Source organism: Balaenoptera ricei, chromosome 16, assembly GCF_028023285.1.
Source record: "Balaenoptera ricei isolate mBalRic1 chromosome 16, mBalRic1.hap2, whole genome shotgun sequence".
Classification (NCBI taxonomy): Eukaryota; Metazoa; Chordata; class Mammalia; order Artiodactyla; family Balaenopteridae; genus Balaenoptera; species Balaenoptera ricei.
Genome location: NC_082654.1, coordinates 11,483,718 through 11,500,206, shown reverse-complemented (window position 1 = coordinate 11,500,206; position 16,489 = coordinate 11,483,718). Strand labels below are relative to the sequence as shown.

Sequence of the window (16,489 nt, the reverse complement as noted above, 5' to 3'; positions counted from 1 at the left end):
CTTTTTTTCCCAGTGGGAGTCTCCATTGCAGTTACCCAGTTTTTGCTCCACAACTGTCTATTGGGTGTCTTATAGTCATAGCTCCTGAGGAACCACATCCAGACTCATTGGAACGGGCTGAGCTGCCTAGAGATCCTGGACTTTTAAGCTGGATGAAGCTGGTTACCACCCTTGGGGCATGAGTATGTTCTATTTGGGAATAAGGGTGGGTACATGATGGCCAGAGGGACAGACTGCCATGGCAATTGCCATTTGCCCACCAAAATCTTCTTCCTCCATAGTTACAGAAGTGTAGTTACGATGTGGGTACCCAGGTGGGGAGTGTATTTTCCAGCTCTTCTCGCACCCAAAAGGAGTGCGTTTTGTCGAAGTTCACACTAGTGGAATGTGAACAAAAGTGATGTGTGCAACTTCTGTCTCACTTGTTAAGATGGGACATTTGTCCCTGAACTGCCCTGACCCCTTCCGACTTCCTTGGGTGGCAACAACTTGAGCAGCCTCAGAAGCCCCATGTTGAAGACAAAAGCTGGTCACCAACATCTACTTTTGTGTGAGTGAGACACGAACATTTGTTTGAGCCCTTGCATTTTTGGGTCTTTTTGTTTGGGAATTTGCTTGAATTCCCCTGTACACCTGTGTTGGATATCATGTTACCTGCATCCCCCATAGGAAGACTTTCTTAGCCTTATTCTTTTATTTTTGGTGGAGCAAGTCCTTCATATTTTCTTAGAAAGTGTGCTTGAGAGGGGTATTTTGGGAGCTGAATTTCTTTGCATTTGACCTGTTTTTATCCTTCTGGAACCTTAAGGGATCTTTGTCTCCAATGCTCCAGTATGTATGTTTTCAACTATTGTGCTGGGTACCAATTAGAAACTTGTATACTTCATTTCTGGGAATTAAAAAAAAATTTTTTTTCCTTGATGATTCCCTCCCCTGTACTTTCTGTCTCTCTTAGCAGAGCTCTTAAAATTCAGATATTGGATTTTCTTGCATGGCAATCTAATTTTCTTAGGTTTCTCTCCTAGCTTCCATCTGTTTGTTTTTTTGCTTTACTTTTTGAGAAATTTCCTTGTATTCATTTTCCTTCTACTGACTTTTTTGTTCCCTAAATATTTCTTTTCTTTTCTTTCTTAAACGTCACCCTGATCTTGTTTCTTGGTTGCAGATCCCTCTGAAGATATTATTGATAGATTTTTGAAAGTTCTTGCCTTCCTGTGTTGGTAATTTCTTCTAAATTGCCATTTCCTGTTCCTTTTGTGGGTCTTGTTTGAATCACTATCTTCCAGGTTAAAGAATCTTCTTGACTATGTGGTAATCGTATTTAAAGTGTGGGGACTACCTCCCACCTGTGCTTTTTCTGATCACACCTGTCAACCTGACTTGGTGCCCAGCACATCACCTTGTACAGAAAGCAACACAAACCTTCCTCCAAAAGAATGGCCATTTCTGACAGTGACAGAACACGAGGCTCTTTTCCCACAATTTCTGAATCACCTACATGTGAGCTGATGCCTCCTACATCTCATTTTAAGCCTGGACTTCTTTCTTCAGTTTCAGAGCCGTATATCTAATGGCCGGGCATCTCCATTTTTAGGTTCCAGTTTGTCCTCCTGTTCCACTGTGTTCCCTGAATCAGAAATTAGCACACTTTCCCTTCAGTCACCTGTGTCTCATCCTCCCCATTCACCAGCCTTGCCAGGTGGAGGTGAGTATGGAAGACAAGAGAGGGTGGCTGTCCCCTAGAGTGTGAACTGTCACGGCTCTGCCCGTTTGTCCACTCTTGTATCTCCCATGTCTGGCATAGGAGCAGGTTCACATAATAAGATTTGCTGAATGAATACCTGAACAAAACAAAAAGCGTGGGGACTAAAAAGGTGATTGGGAGCTCAGAGCATATACATGGGTCTTGTTGGTTTTTTGTCTAGATGAGTTTATTTTCATACAAGTATTTCATGGAAATAGGAATGTAGCAAGCCAGTCAGGGTAGTAGGAAACAAATATTAAGTGCAGGTTCGCACATGTTGTTCTATTTACACCTGGGAGCAGGCTTTCGCAACCTTGGGCGCAGCAGCTGCCCTCATCCGAGGCCCCTTTGCAGATGCAGCCCTGGGCACACTTGGCACAGCTCACGGGGCAGCAGGGGCAGCAGCTCTTGCAGGAGGTGCATTTGCAGGAGCTACAATAGGCGCAGGAGCCACCAGTGGCTCAGGAGCACTTAGGGTCCATTGTGAGCCGAGCTGGGGCCAGAGGTCCAAATCAGTGACAAAGAAGAGGTTCTTGGGTTAGTGGAGGGTGTGTTCTGGGGCTTGTTGATTGTGAGCTTAATTATGGGGTGATTCTGCTCTGGGCTGTCTCATTGGGAAACCCAGATGTAATTCTCCCTAGATCTTTTATTCCCTGACCCCTGCAAGATGCTTCTAATCTCCTGCCTAGAGGTTGAAGACCTGGCAGCTAGTGTTTTTGGAGCTGAGTGAAGAAACTGGGCTGGCTTTGTGGAACAGGGTGTTTTATTACTCAGTATGTATGTATTTGCTTAATCTTCCTTTTGTTTTACCCTCTCCAGAAGGGAAAACTCAGCCTTTTTCCTTTAAGGGGGATGGTCAATAGTCCAGTTACTGAGAGTGGGGGAGGGGATCTGTTTCTTAAACAGTTTTAACCAATCCTCCTAATTATAGGACCTCTCTCTTCCACTGGACTGCCACTTCCAGAGGTGCCTGAGGTTATCAGGTCCTAAATCTTTTGGTGATCCTGTGGTGCAAATAATGTTGCCTTTGAGCTTCCCCCATTACTGGTTTGCTAAATCATCTACTACTTGCCTATTTTTTTGGTGCCTTCCAAAACCTTGTTGCTGCCAAATCTTCTCCCATTCTCCTCATCCTTATGGGTTTATGCCTAAAAAAACCAAGCAAATCCATCTGTGTTTTCAACAGAGCTTCAGGAAGAAGAAAATGAAGATACAGCTGTTCAATCTGACATCTTTTCCCGGAAATTACTCCTATTTCTGTTCATTCCTACTCCAGTCGCTCTAATTTGAGCCACCATCATTGCTCAGCTGGTCCACTGCAGCAGTCTGCCAACTGTTCTTCCTGCTCCCGAGGCTTGCTCTTTCCTTATCTATTTTATTACACTGAAGACAGAGTGAACTTTCTACAGAGCAAATGTTATTTCTCCACCTTCCTTTAAACCCTTCTTTCAGTCTCTTTTGCTTTTAACTTGTAAGGACCCTGTATCATCTGGCCTTGGTCTACTTTTCATTCTTATCTCCCAGTTTTCTCCCAGTTGCTCACTAGGCTCCAGCCATGCTGTAACCCATATTTCTTTTAACATTCAAATATGGCATCTTAAGGTATCCCTACATACTGTAACTTTATCTGTAATTGTCTCTCACCACTTCTTCCGGTCCCTCTCCTCCAAGCTTTTCCGGTTAACTTCTACTCATCGGCTTTCAGGTGTCAACTTTAATATTTCTTCTTCAGGAAAGCCTTTCATGTCACTCCAGATGAGGTAGGTCCTTTGTTGATGGTCTGATTGTTCTAAATACTTGCTACCCCTCCCCTAAAAGGGTTACACCTCCCTCTCCTGATGGTGTCAATATTCCACACAACACACTTTGAGAAATTCTACATTATTACTTCCATCACACTTTAGTTTATTGTTATTATGTGTTTAGTTGTCTGTCTTCCTGACCAGACTATAAGCTCCAAGAAGGAAAGGTCCTGTGTCTATCTTGTATACCATGGTACCCCCAGTGTTTAGTGTACTGCTTCGACCACCCGTATTAATGACAAAGACCCCCTTGACCAAACTCTAGAATGGCTACCAACAGCTTAAGGCCATGTCCCCAGGATGAACCCTGTCCCCCTTAAAATTCCTGCCTGAGAAAGCTCAACACTGCCAGGAGAATTTACTGTTTCTTCCAACCCAAACCAGGTGATAGGCATATAGGCCCTGACCCTCCCTTAAAGCAGTAACTTTAGAAAGCTTGCGATTATAAATCCTTTCTCCACCCCTTTGGGATATAAATCTTTTGTCACCCAGAACTGCCTTCTCAAGGACCTGAGAGCTGTCTCCTCCCAGCCTAGTGGGTACCTTGCTCTAACTTGTACCACTGCATGTCATAAAGATATGAGAAGTTAATTTCTGCTCCATATAAGTGCCAATTAACAAACCCGGTCACATGGACGAACACCCCTTGGCACTCTTCAATGCCTTTGCCTTAGCACACGCCAGTCTTTAAAATCTCCAGCCTTTTGTTTTGGGGAAGTTCAGTTCACGACGAACCCACTTCCTTAACGCAATAAAAATCTATCCTTATTGGTTTAAACTAGTATCTGGCTTTGTTTTTGTTTTGTTTTGACAGTAAGCATACTAGTTGTTTTATTAATAAATAAACAGATACTATATAGGTGTGAACAGCTGGGGGAGAGGGTAGTTTCATTATTTGAAAGCTTCTCTTGGGTTTCTTCTATCCCTCTCCCACCCTCCAAGAAGTTGATTATCTGTTATTTTTTTCTTTCATAATCTCTATGTGAAAGATGACAATTATATCCAAATTATCCATAGTGCATTTTAGGATTAAACTAGTCAGATTATTTTAGACAGGTGTAGAAAACTATTAAAAAAGTCACACGCCTATTTTAAATTTTTTTTTTTTTTTTTTTTTTTATGGCTGTGTTGGGTCTTCGCTTCTGTGCGAGGGCTTTCTCTAGTGTGGCAAGCGTGGGCCACTCTTCATCGCTGTGCACGGGCCTCTCACTATCGCGGCCTCTCTTGTGGCGGAGCACAGGCTCCAGACGCGCAGGCTCAGTAATTGTGGCTCACGGGCCTAGTTGCTTCGCGGCACGTGGGATCCTCCCAGACCAGGGATCGAACCCGCGTCCCCTACACTGGCAGGCAGATTCTCAACCACTGCGCCACCAAAGAAGCCCCCACACGCCTATTTTAAATGTCAATTCCCTGGTTTCTCTTTTAAACTTTTTTTTCTTCCCTGTGGCTTAAAAACTTCAAAAGTTCTACCATTTCTATTTCTGGGTGAATGACAAGAGTTCAATTCAGTCCAAAACGACGTGGGCGCGTTAGATGCGGGTGTTTGGTTACAATTGGTGAGTTTGGCTAGGCTTAAGCTGCAAATGGCCCACACACCTTTTCCTCCCTCTGTCTGCAGCTAGCACTCTGATACCTGCGCCTGCGGGCTTTCGCTGTTCCTCCAAAATTTTATCTAGTTAGACGCTTCCGTGGGTACTTTTAGGAAGCCTAGAGAGCCCCCCGAAACCCGAGATTTTCAGTGCCGATTCGTACTTTGATTCACAACCAGCAACCCTCCCTCTCCCACGCTCCAGCCCCAGTCGCGGCCTCCACTTCTGCCTCCCGTCCGGCCCCGGCAGTGGCCGAGGGTGTCACGTGCTAGGACCCGGGCGTGAAGCCTGCGCCGCCATGTTGGTTCCTGGCAGCCTCGTAGGAGAAAGCAGAGGGAGGCTGACCAGCCGTCCGGAGTTCCGGCCCTTGTGCGCAAGTGCGGAAGTGTGTTGGCCCCGACCGTGACCGGTTTCCGGCTGGTGGTTCCGCACCGGCCCCCAGTAGACGTGTAACGGAAGGTGGGCCGCAGCCATGGCTGAGAGGAAACCTAATGGTGGCGGAGGCGCCGCTTCCACCTCGTCGTCGGGCACTAACTTACTTTTCTCCTCCTCGGCCACGGAGTTCAGCTTCAACGTGCCCTTTATCCCAGTCACCCAGGCTGCCGCTGCCTCGGCCTCCCTGCTCTTGCCTGGAGGTAGTAAGGAGATGAGGATCCGGTGGGGCAAGTGTGTGCTGGGAGGTGGGCGGGCGGCGGGGGGTGGCGAGGGTCGGACGGGAGGTTTTCCTTGTGCCTGGACCCGACCCTCTGGTACCTTGCCAGGGCCATCAGTGGCCAGGTTTGAGTGGCCTGAGGACTTTGGGATGTTGGGGGCGGGGGCCAAGCTCTTCGTGGAAGAAATTGTTCCCAGTGCTGGACACTCCTCAGCTGGCATTCCACAGATTTTTGTTGAACACCTCCTGGTGTGCCAGGTGCTTGCAGGGAATGCAAAAAAATTAGACAGTGCCTCCTCCTCTCCTAGGATACTGTAGGATATCTCTTAGGATAGACACGTAATATTTGCAAAGTAGAGGTACAGAACGCAGCCATCTTTCAAGGCGGTGCATCATTTTCTCTAAGGAGCCCTTGCTTGTTCTCAAGTCCCTACTCCTGTGTGCACCTTAGCACTTTGTACATATCTTTATTATTGTCTAGGGAGATTGCTTTTTAACGATTACGTGGCATAACCCAGAGCTGGTGTTTAGGAGCACAGACTGTATTTCAGCCCTAGCCCTGCCAGTAACTTGCTGTGTGACCTCAGGCATGTTACTTTACCTCTCTGTTCTTCGTTTTCTATAGGGGCTGTGATGAGAAGTGAACTGATTTTTGTAAAGCACTGAATATAGTGCCTGGCACATAGTGTTATATAAATGTTTGTGAAATAAACATGTCTGCCTCTCTATTTGGATTGTGAGCTTCTTGAAGTTTGCAGCTATAACTTATTTACCTTTTTATTTCTAGGATCTTGTTTAGTGCCTAGCACATAGATCCTCAGTAAATGTTGAATATTTTCCTGTTGAATAATTTATTCTTGTTTGGAGGACTGAGGAAAGTTTCATGGAGAAGTGAAGAAGGGCAAATCGGAGACAATACATGATGGTTCCCCTTCCTTTGTGTTATGTTTCTTCTTGGTACTTATCACCACCTGACATGTACAAATATTTGTTTATCTTTTTTTTAATTTTTAATTTATTTTACTTTTTATTTTTGGCTGCGTTGGGTCTTCGTTGCTGCGCGCCGGCTTTCTCTAGTTATGGTGAGCGGGGGCTACTCTTCGTTGTGGTGTGCGGGCTTCTCGTTGTGGCTTCTCTTGTTGCGGAGCGCGGGCTCTAGGCGCACGGGCTTCAGTAGTTGTGGCACACGGGCTTAGTTGCTCCGTGGCATGTGAGATCTTCCTGGACCAGGGATCGAACCCTTGTCCCCTGCGTTGGCAAGTGGATTCTTAACCACTGTGCCACCAGGGAAGTCCCATATTTGTTTATCTTATCCCACTAGCATGTAAGCTCCATGAGAGCAGGAACTTATGCCTAGAACAGTGCCTGGTATGCTGTAGACCGATTTTTCAATAGAAACTTGTTGAATGAATGAAAGGGTGGCAGTCAGGAATATGTATGTCTTGTTGTGATAGTGTGGCTGAAAGGTTCACCATTGCCATTTTTGGTGGAGGACTAGCATGGCTAGAGCAGAATGCTTTGGGAGGTTGCAGGAATAAATAAGGCTGTGCATGGGGTTTTCATGTCATCCTCTGCTTCACAGATGTTTAGTTCATGCCCATCTTCCTTGCTATATAATTTGTGTCTGTTACTGTCAGTAAATGCTAAACATCTTCATTGCCAAGCACAGGATAACTTACCTGTCTTGAAAACTATTGTTTCTTGGAGATGGTTTATTTTTTTAATAAGAAAATTAATACTTTTTAAAGCTAAAATTCTGTAACAAATATTTTTCTACCTTTAAAAAAGATTTGATCATTAGAAACCCATTCAGATAATTTCCAGAGACAAAAGGAGAACACATTGGAAGCAACGGTTGGAAGCAACGGTTAATCATGTCAGTGAAAGAGACACATAGGAAGCAATTTCATTCATTCCACAAACCTGGATTGAGCAGCTTCCGTTTGCCAGGCCCTGTTCCCGATGTCAGGGAGACACAGAGGAGCAGATAGCATTGCCCTCAACGACTGCACAGTATATACAGACGCAATGTACCCAGCTGTGTAAGTAATTGTGATATAGGTTTATGATGGCTGGAAAGAGGGATTGATAGGCTGCTGTGAGAGCTGTGGCTGTCAGGCTGGCTGACCAGGGAGAGGACATCCCTCAGGCCTTCAGGACCTCACAGAGGAGGCAGTTCTTGAGCTGAATATTGAAGGATACATAGAAATTAGGGAGTCTGGGGAGACAGACATGTGAGAGTCTGGAGGTGTGAGAGAAACCTGCTGATTTGGTGGGATTTGGTGGTAGGTGCTCACATTCTCTCTCCCTCCCCCGCTCTTTCCCTCTCGCCCCACCCCTCCCCCCCCTGCACCCCTCCATGTGACTAGAGTGACTGCAGGGGAGTGCTTCAAGTGGTCAGCAGGGCCCAGATCACGAAGGGCCTCAGACACCACACTGAGGAGTTTGTAGTTTACCCTGTGGGGTGTGGGGGGTGCCCTTGAAGGGTTCTAAACAAGGTAGTGGGATTAGAGGTGTGTTTCAGAAAGACTGGAGTTTTCTGAGATTGCACCAGAGTGAAGCTGACCGTGGCAAGAGCGGCCGATCTGGAAGCCACTGTGAGTCAGGCAGGAGCCGGTGGCACTCTAGCCCTGGTCAGCCACACTGGGTGTGAAGAGCAGGGAACAGATACGAGAGGTTGTTACACCGTCAAATTGTTGGGACTTAGTGACTCGGGGGGGGGGGGTTCCAGGCTGTGCAGTGCAGAGTCCCCTTTTCTTTGTTCAGTTTCAGCCCCAAGACATAGCACCACCTGGCATATAATGGATACTGTGTACATATTTCTTTAATGAGGATCTGAATGATTAAATGAAGGGTGTGAGAGAGAGGGAGCGGTCTGAGAGAGCAGGTTTCTGGTTTGAGTGTCTGGATGGATGTTGGCAGACATCTGTTGAGGTTAGTGAGATGTGTAAACGGAGCACATGAAGGGGGACAGTTAAGATGACAGATTCAGTTCAGGCTTACTAAGTCTGAGGTACATGTGGCTGAACCTGCCAAAAAGTATTGAGGAGGCAGTTGGAAAATAGGTTCTGGGACACATAAGATCAGTCTCAGTTTGAGACAGAGTTGGGAGTATCACACGTATACAGGTGCTCATTAAAGTTATGGGTCTTGATACCAGATGTGTCCACATGTAATTAGAAAGTTCCCCTGAGGTGAGGCTGGCAGCTTGTTGAGATCAGTATTTTGTTTGTAATTGATGCTAATCAGAAAAAAGTTTCTTGGATCAGGTTGATCCCAAGTTGTCTTTAAGGATGAAATATACCACAGAGGTTTTTTCCTCTGTTTTTAGATGTTAAGACATCAACTAAGAAATCTGAGTCCAAGTGAGGTTCATGTGACTGAAAAGAGAGGGTAGGAATCAGAAATGTATCAGAAAAGTAGAAGGATATAAGCAGACAGGGGGCCTTGTGCAGGAAGATACTTTTAGTTACAAAGAAACAACTCAGAGGAGTATTTTGAATAGTGGAGTATCTCAGTTAAATTGATGTCTGTGAAATATAATGAGAGCAGCCTAAGAGCTGAAGGCCTCATTCAGCAGAGGTCAAGAAGGAGCTCAGAGCTTGAAAGGCCACCCTTTGGCAGGTCTCAAGGGCAGGGACCAGTGTGCCTGTGTGCTGGGAGAGGGTCCACCCTTCTGATCTGCTCTATGCCTCCAGCAGTGGGAGATAAGAGGGAATTGGAGATGAGAGGGAATGAGATGGGAGAAGGAAAAGATTAGGAAGAGGAAGACAGTGTTAGAAGCTAAGGCCTCCTAAAAGTTTCCTGAGGAAAGGTAGACTGGGCTTTTTTATTTCTGTTTATGTATGTATGTATGTATGTATGTATGTATGGCTGAGTCAGGTCTTTGTTGCTGCGTGGGCTTTCTCTAGTTGCGGTGAGTGCGGGCTACTTGTTGCAGTGCACGGGCTTCTCATTGCGGTGGCTTCTCTTGTTGCGGAGCACGGACTCTAGGCACGTAGGCTTCAGTAGTTGTGGCACACAGGCTTCAGTAGTTGTGACTCGTGGGCTCTAGAGCGTAGGCTTCAGTAATTGTGGCACACAGGCTTCAGTAGTTGTGACTCGTGGGCTCTAGAGCGTAGGCTTCAGTAATTGTGGCACGCAGGCTTCAGTAGTTGTGGCTCATGGACTCTAGAGCGCAGGCTCAGTAGTTGTGGTGCGTGGGCTTAGTTGCTCCGCGGCATGTGGGATCTTCCCAGACCAGGGCTCGAACCCATGCCCCCTGCATTGGCAGATGGATTCTTAACCACTGCACCACCAGGGAAGCCCAGACTGAACTTTTGAGGCCATGTAGAAGGAAAATGTTTTTATCAATATTTTACAACTTGGTAGCAGAAGAGAGGATAAATAGTTTGGTGCTAATAATACCCACAGTGAAGATCACGTTGGGTAAAGGGAAGTGAGGAGAAATTCCCTTAGTTAGAAAATGACTTTTCCAGTGATTTGGCATTCTCTAATGACTATCTGGTTGTGATACTGTGTGGTTTTAGGGATGGCAATTAATGGTTGACCTACTTTGCCTCAGGAATACAAATACCACATGTTCACTTATATAATGAGTGCTTTGTAGGTAAGAGCCCTGACACACCCCTTGTTGTCAACAGAGTTAATATCTGTACTTTAGTTTCTTGTCCTTACTGTAGAAATAAAGTTTTGTGTATTTGGGTAGCAGAACAGTATTTGAATTGTTTCTTACCAGGAAAAAACAGCATTCAAAATAACATGTAAAACTAGGAGTATAGATTTTGTTTCTATTTTTAAAACCTTCTCCTATATACATATAAGCCTACATAATTTATACATATCTACAAAATAAATAGTATATAACTTTATATTTATTTTAAAAGTGTGGAAAGGTATGTATCAAAATATTAACCGTGTTAACAGTGATTGTCTCTGGGAGGTGAACTTATGAATGAGTTAGTATTTTTCCCTCTTGTTTCTTATTCATGTTTTCTAGTTTTTTATTTCAAAGAAAAAAGAAAAAAAAAGTTTTTCATTATTGTCTTTAATGCAGAAATGTAAGTTTGAACAACAAAATAAGAGGTATAATTGCTAGATCTGCGGTATAGAATCTTATCTACAGAGTGATGGCGTACCTTTAAACCATGTACCCTTCTGTTCCCTTTCAGAGGATTCCACAGATGTGGGTGAGGAGGACAGCTTCCTTGGTCAGACTTCTGCTCACACGTCTACCCCACAGACATTTAGTTACTTCTCTCAGGTATCAAGCAGTAGTGATCCTTTTGGGAATATTGGACAGTCACCGTTAACAACTGCAGCAACATCGGCTGGACAATCAGCATTCTCCAAGCCCCTAGCTGCATTCCCTTTTACAACCGGATCCCGAGATATGTCGAATGCATTTTCACCATCCATTTCGAAGGCTCAATATGGTGCTCCAGCTGCTTCACAAATGGGAATAAATACTTATCTGCCTTCTCAGCCTAGTAGTCTCCCTCCTTCAAATTTTGGGAGCCCACCCCAAGGAACGCCCCAACAAGGACACAATCCATATCGCCACACAGCTGTAAGCAGCAGGGCTAATCCTTATATTGCACCACCACAGCTGCAGCAGTGCCAGACACCGGCCCATCCTACCCATCCCCCCCCCTCTGGACCCCCTGTTCAGATGTACCAGACGCCTCCAGGATCTTTGCCATCGGTATGGAAACATGTTTTTATATCCTAATTATTCACTGTAATTTTTAATCTCTCTCATCTTAACCTATGTTTTTGAAAACCCTGTGCTTTTAATAATCAATATGATGACAGATTATTTTCAGAGGATATGTTTTTGTAAGCTACATGCTTTGAAGTAAACAGTCTTTTAAAGATAGCTCATTGAATGGTTCATATTTTAGTTTATATTATCTATTTATGGAAGTAGTAATTGATTTTAATGAGTTAACCATATGCCAATATTTCCAGATTTAATGTAAGATACCAGTAACAAATGTCATCTAGGGACATGTTAGAGTCAGAGCAATAATTAACAGACTGCCAGCTTCTCATTTTTTAATTATACTACTCAATCAAAACACTCAATTAGTGGGACTAAAATTGATTACTCCAATAATTTCTTTTATTTACATTTATGGAGTTTGGATCTAGACAGTCAAACTCTGTCTCAGGGGAGCAATGGAATAACTTTTGCATTGGGTAAATTTTATGAAATTCCTTTATACCTTTTTTCCCCACTAATTATTCAACTGACTTCCAAAGGGAAGTGAACTGAATCAAAAAAAAGGGAAATGACTAAAAGGAAGAATTAAGAACCCAGCCCAGTGTGGCAGAGATAATAGTATTGCAATCAGAGTGTAACCTGACTTCTCTCTTGGGGATAGAGAATGGGTTCCATTTTACCATCTAATTTAAATCTTACCAATACACAAACTCTTGGTAATGTTGGATTTTAGCATATTGGAAAGTAACCAGATTTGTAGCATGTAATATAAGTTAGTATACTTTGTTTGCTGATGAAATTTTGTAAAGATTCCTAATTAAGAATTTTTAAAATGACAATTTTAAATATAAGAAAAGGTTGCAAAAATAAAAATAGGACAGAGAACACCCCCAATACCGTAACCCAGACTTACCTGTCATGAACATTTGTTCTATCATTTGTGAACGTGCACACTGACACGTGTTGGAGTATCCTTTCTCCCCTCCCTCCCTCCCTTCCTTTCTCACTCTGTATATGTGCAATTTTGGGGGGAAACATTTGAAGATCAGTTAAATACATTATGATTCTTTACTCCTAGATACTTCAGTGTGTATTTCCTGAGAATAAGGATATTCTTTTACATAACCACAGTACAGTTATCAACCTCAGTAAATTTGCATTGATAGAATATTCTAAAATGATTTTTAATAAAAATTTTAAAAAATAATTGTATTCTGATTTTAAAAGTATTTTCAGTGCAGAAAATTTGAAAAATGCCAAATAGCCAAATGAATAAAAATTGCCACTAGAAAACCCTGTTTTTATTTTGTTTTATGTCTTTCTTATCCTTTTTTCTAGATAAAAGCATAGTGGTTTTTTTTTTTTTTTCTTTTTAAATTTATTTATTTATTTATTTTTGGCTGCGTTGGGTCTTTGTTGCTGTGCGTGAGCTTTCTCTAGTTGTGCCTGAGCGGGGGCTACTCTTTGTTGTGGTGCATGCGCTTCTCATTGCAGTGGCTTCTCTTGTTTCAGAGCATGGGCTCTAGGTGCACAGGCTTCAGTAGTTGTGGCGCACGAGCTTAGTTGCTCCACGGCATGTGGGATCTTCCCGGACCAGGGCTCGAACCTGTATCCCCTGCATTGGCAGGCAGATGCCTCACCACTGCGCCCCCAGGGAAGTCCCAACACAAGCATTATGTATGTCTTTTGTGAACAAGCAAGCAAGCATTATGTATGTTTTTTGTGAACATATTTTAGGTGTTATTAAGATTTTTTCTAAAATGTTTTTAATGGTTCTAGAGAATTCCAGCATATGAGTAAAAGATGATTTATTTAACCAGGTTTCTATTAGACATTTAGATTGTATCCACTGATTGTCTATTATAAATAACTTTTTGATATACATTCTTATGGGTAAATTTTTACAATTATATCTTTAGGATGAATTCTTAGAAATGGAATGTCTAGGTCAAGGAATATGCACATTTTGTTTTTATTTATATTTATTTATTTATTTTTGACCATGGGGCTTGTGGGATCTTAGTTCCCTGATCAAGGATTGAACCTGGGCCACAGCAGCGAAAGCGCCAAGTCCTAACCACTGGACCAACAGGGAATTCCCAAGGAATATGCATATTTTAAAGATTAAATAAATCATAAAAGACATACTGCTAGGTTGATTTCTGTAAAGGTATTAGTTTACTTTGCCATCAGTGTGAGAAAGTCTTGTTCACTTTGCAACTGATTTTGGGGTTTGTTAGATTTTTAAAAATTTTACTTGCTTTGGAGCCTGGTTATTAAATAGTTGTCTAGAGAAATATTTAGGATAATCATTACTATGTTAGTTTGGGTCTGAAACATATACAGAATTGTTCCTTTGGACAGACGTGATGGTCCTAACTTTTGTCCCCCCCAGATTTCTCCTTCAGTGCAGCCAGGGTTGTCCCCTCCAACCCAGCAGCAGGCACCTGCTAGACCTGCAGGTCCCTCTGTGCAAGCGTCATCTCCTTTTCTGCTTCAAAACCAATATGAACCTGTCCAACCCCACTGGTTTTACTGCAAGGAGATAGAATACAGACAACTATGGATGCCTTTCAGTGTGTTTGACTCTTTGAATCTTGAAGAAATCTATAACTCAGGTAAGCACAGATCCTGCATCATTTGTATCTGATTTTAGGAAGAGAGGAATGAAGAGTATTTATCCATGGCCTACTTTTTATGAGTGTCAAATTCTTTAATCCTTGTAGAGCCTGCCAGCCTCTGTACCTTAAGATGATAATATTAATATAAGTTCTGAGTTATTTGAGCAAGGTATTTGAAGAAATGTTTTAGTAATTTTCTTTTTTTGCTTAAAGGTAGTTTAAATCCAAGAAACAGAGTCGTTCATATAACCCAGGTGTCAGTTTTCTTATTTCCCTTATTTGTTTGTAGCTATAGGGCATTTATAAAGCATTTTCTATGGAACTCTTGTTCCTGAAGATGCTGTGAAAAAAGTGTTCCATGGTCAGATGAGTTTTGGAAGTGCTGTAACTACATCCATCTCTTGAGATAGTGCACAAGAGTGTGTTAAGACTCTGAGAAGTCTTCACTGTAGAAATAGGTTTCTTTGTTTATCCTGATGATATTTCATCTTGGGACTTAAAAATCACCTATTCTTTAGAAGTATGCTTCATGGAGCATTGCTGCTTTGATTAAAAAAAAAAAACCAAAAAAACTACCAATTATTTGAATTATTTCATGATCATGCTTTTATATTTTACCCTCGTTATTTCTTCTCCACTTAAAAGAATCATCATTTTGAGCAGCACAGATTAATCTTAAACTTCTGTTTTTTAAAAAAAATGAGCTTAGTTCTTTGTCTTTAAGGATAGACGAGTCACCATATTCATTATTTATTACTTTTAAATGTACCTTGTAACTGTCAAGTTAAAATGTGGTCTTTGTGCTCCAGTCCAGCCAGACCCTGAGACTGTGGTTCTAGGCACTGATGGAGGGCGCTACGACGTTTACCTCTATGACCGGATGAGGAAAGCCGTGTACTGGGAAGAGGAGCCAGCTGAAGTGAGACGCTGTGCTTGGTTTTACAAAGGGGACACAGACAGCAGATTTATTCCTTATACAGAGGAGTTCAGTGAAAAACTGGAGGTACGTGGGCTTTATTCCTTTATGCTTTTCTTTAAAACACATAGACTCTGTATACATTGGAGCCCCATGTAACACCACTCACAATGGAGCAGACTTTATTTAGAAGACAGCCTATCTTGATCCTGTGTGCAAAGAAGATTGCCTTTTAATTGGTGTCATCTTTTATGAGGTGCTAATTGTGGCCTCGGTGTCTAAAGATAGAATGTTTTTCAGGGGAACATCACAGATCTAATTTAATAAGGTACTTATATCAAATCTTCAAAAGAGCTTAGGCTGCTATGATTTGCTGCTGACAGCAGATGCCAAGCAGATGGATGCTTTTCAAATTAATATTCAGTAAAAGGCTTGAAATTCACCTCTGGTTTATGAAAACAAATATAAGGATAGGAACAAATATTGTGAGACTTTTTAGCCATCTTAAAATTGGTGGTTAATGTTGTTTTACGTAATTGTGTTAACTTCTTGTTATAATTCTACTTAATAATTGAGTAATTAAATATTTGAAATAAGTTAAATGAATTCATCTGCATACATGGGAAATGGAGTATGGAACATACTCCATCCAGGGAAAAAAGCCCCTGATTTATAGTGTTTGCTGATTTCCATGGTGTAAATACTCCCACCATGGCCAATAGTAAGCTAGCACCATGATGTAACTGGACACAGAGTTGGGAAGCGGTATGTGTGATCAGCTCTTGTGAGCTGGTATGAGTGAGCTCTAACGCACCATTAGAAACAAAGGTTCATGGAACAACACCTACCTCACTAGGTGTCATTCACTTACATATTTTCTATGTCATTGAAAATATTAATTTTACAATTTATTACTGGTCATGACCCACAGTTTGAAAAACACTGATTTGGAGCCAAGTCAGAACCCAGGTAAGAAGGGCAAAGACTGAAAAGAAGGCAGAAAATTAATTTTGTTCCTGGAAATACCAAATATCAGGAGGCACCAGTCTCCTAAAACATAATTTTAATCATTTGAATAAGGAATAAAATATGTAAAGGAATGCTGATATCTTTGGCTTAATTTTAGACCTAAATAAATAGACAAATGTGTACTATAATTTTTCGTACCCTTGGCAAGACCCTACTGAAGGCATAACATCCCAAGGTTGAATGTTTAGTCCTATTATTTTGAAGCTAAAGTATATATTTTCAAGGCTAAGCAGTATTTGAAAGTGTATACTATATTTGATTATAAATGGGTGACACAGGCTTCGAGGATGGAATTCATGTATTGACCATCTCAATAGCACATAGCTGTTCTTAACTTAAGGAGACCTTAGTTCCTGTTCAGCCTCTACCCAGGAAACTCAAGCCAGATCAGGGAAGAGGCAGAGGAGGTTA

At 42.4% G+C, this 16,489-nt stretch overlaps 1 protein-coding gene and 1 pseudogene across 2 annotated transcripts in view; one reads left to right on the top strand and one right to left on the bottom strand.

The window, feature by feature from the left end:
• Positions 1 to 1,754: 1,754 nt before the first annotated feature.
• On the bottom strand, positions 1,755 to 2,226 carry LOC132351046 (metallothionein-I, hippocampal-like; annotated as a pseudogene).
• Positions 2,227 to 5,526: 3,300 nt separating this feature from the next.
• The window catches only part of SEC23IP (SEC23 interacting protein), a 44,607-nt gene continuing 33,644 nt past the window's right edge, over positions 5,527 to 16,489 (top strand). For both annotated transcript variants that reach the window (XM_059899161.1, XM_059899159.1), the window contains exons 1-4: positions 5,527 to 5,770; positions 10,959 to 11,491; positions 13,908 to 14,130; positions 14,943 to 15,136. In XM_059899161.1, the coding sequence (XP_059755144.1) occupies positions 5,608 to 5,770; positions 10,959 to 11,491; positions 13,908 to 14,130; positions 14,943 to 15,136 (1,113 nt within the window). In that variant the 5' untranslated portion in view covers positions 5,527 to 5,607. The remainder of the gene's footprint in view (positions 5,771 to 10,958; positions 11,492 to 13,907; positions 14,131 to 14,942; positions 15,137 to 16,489) is intronic.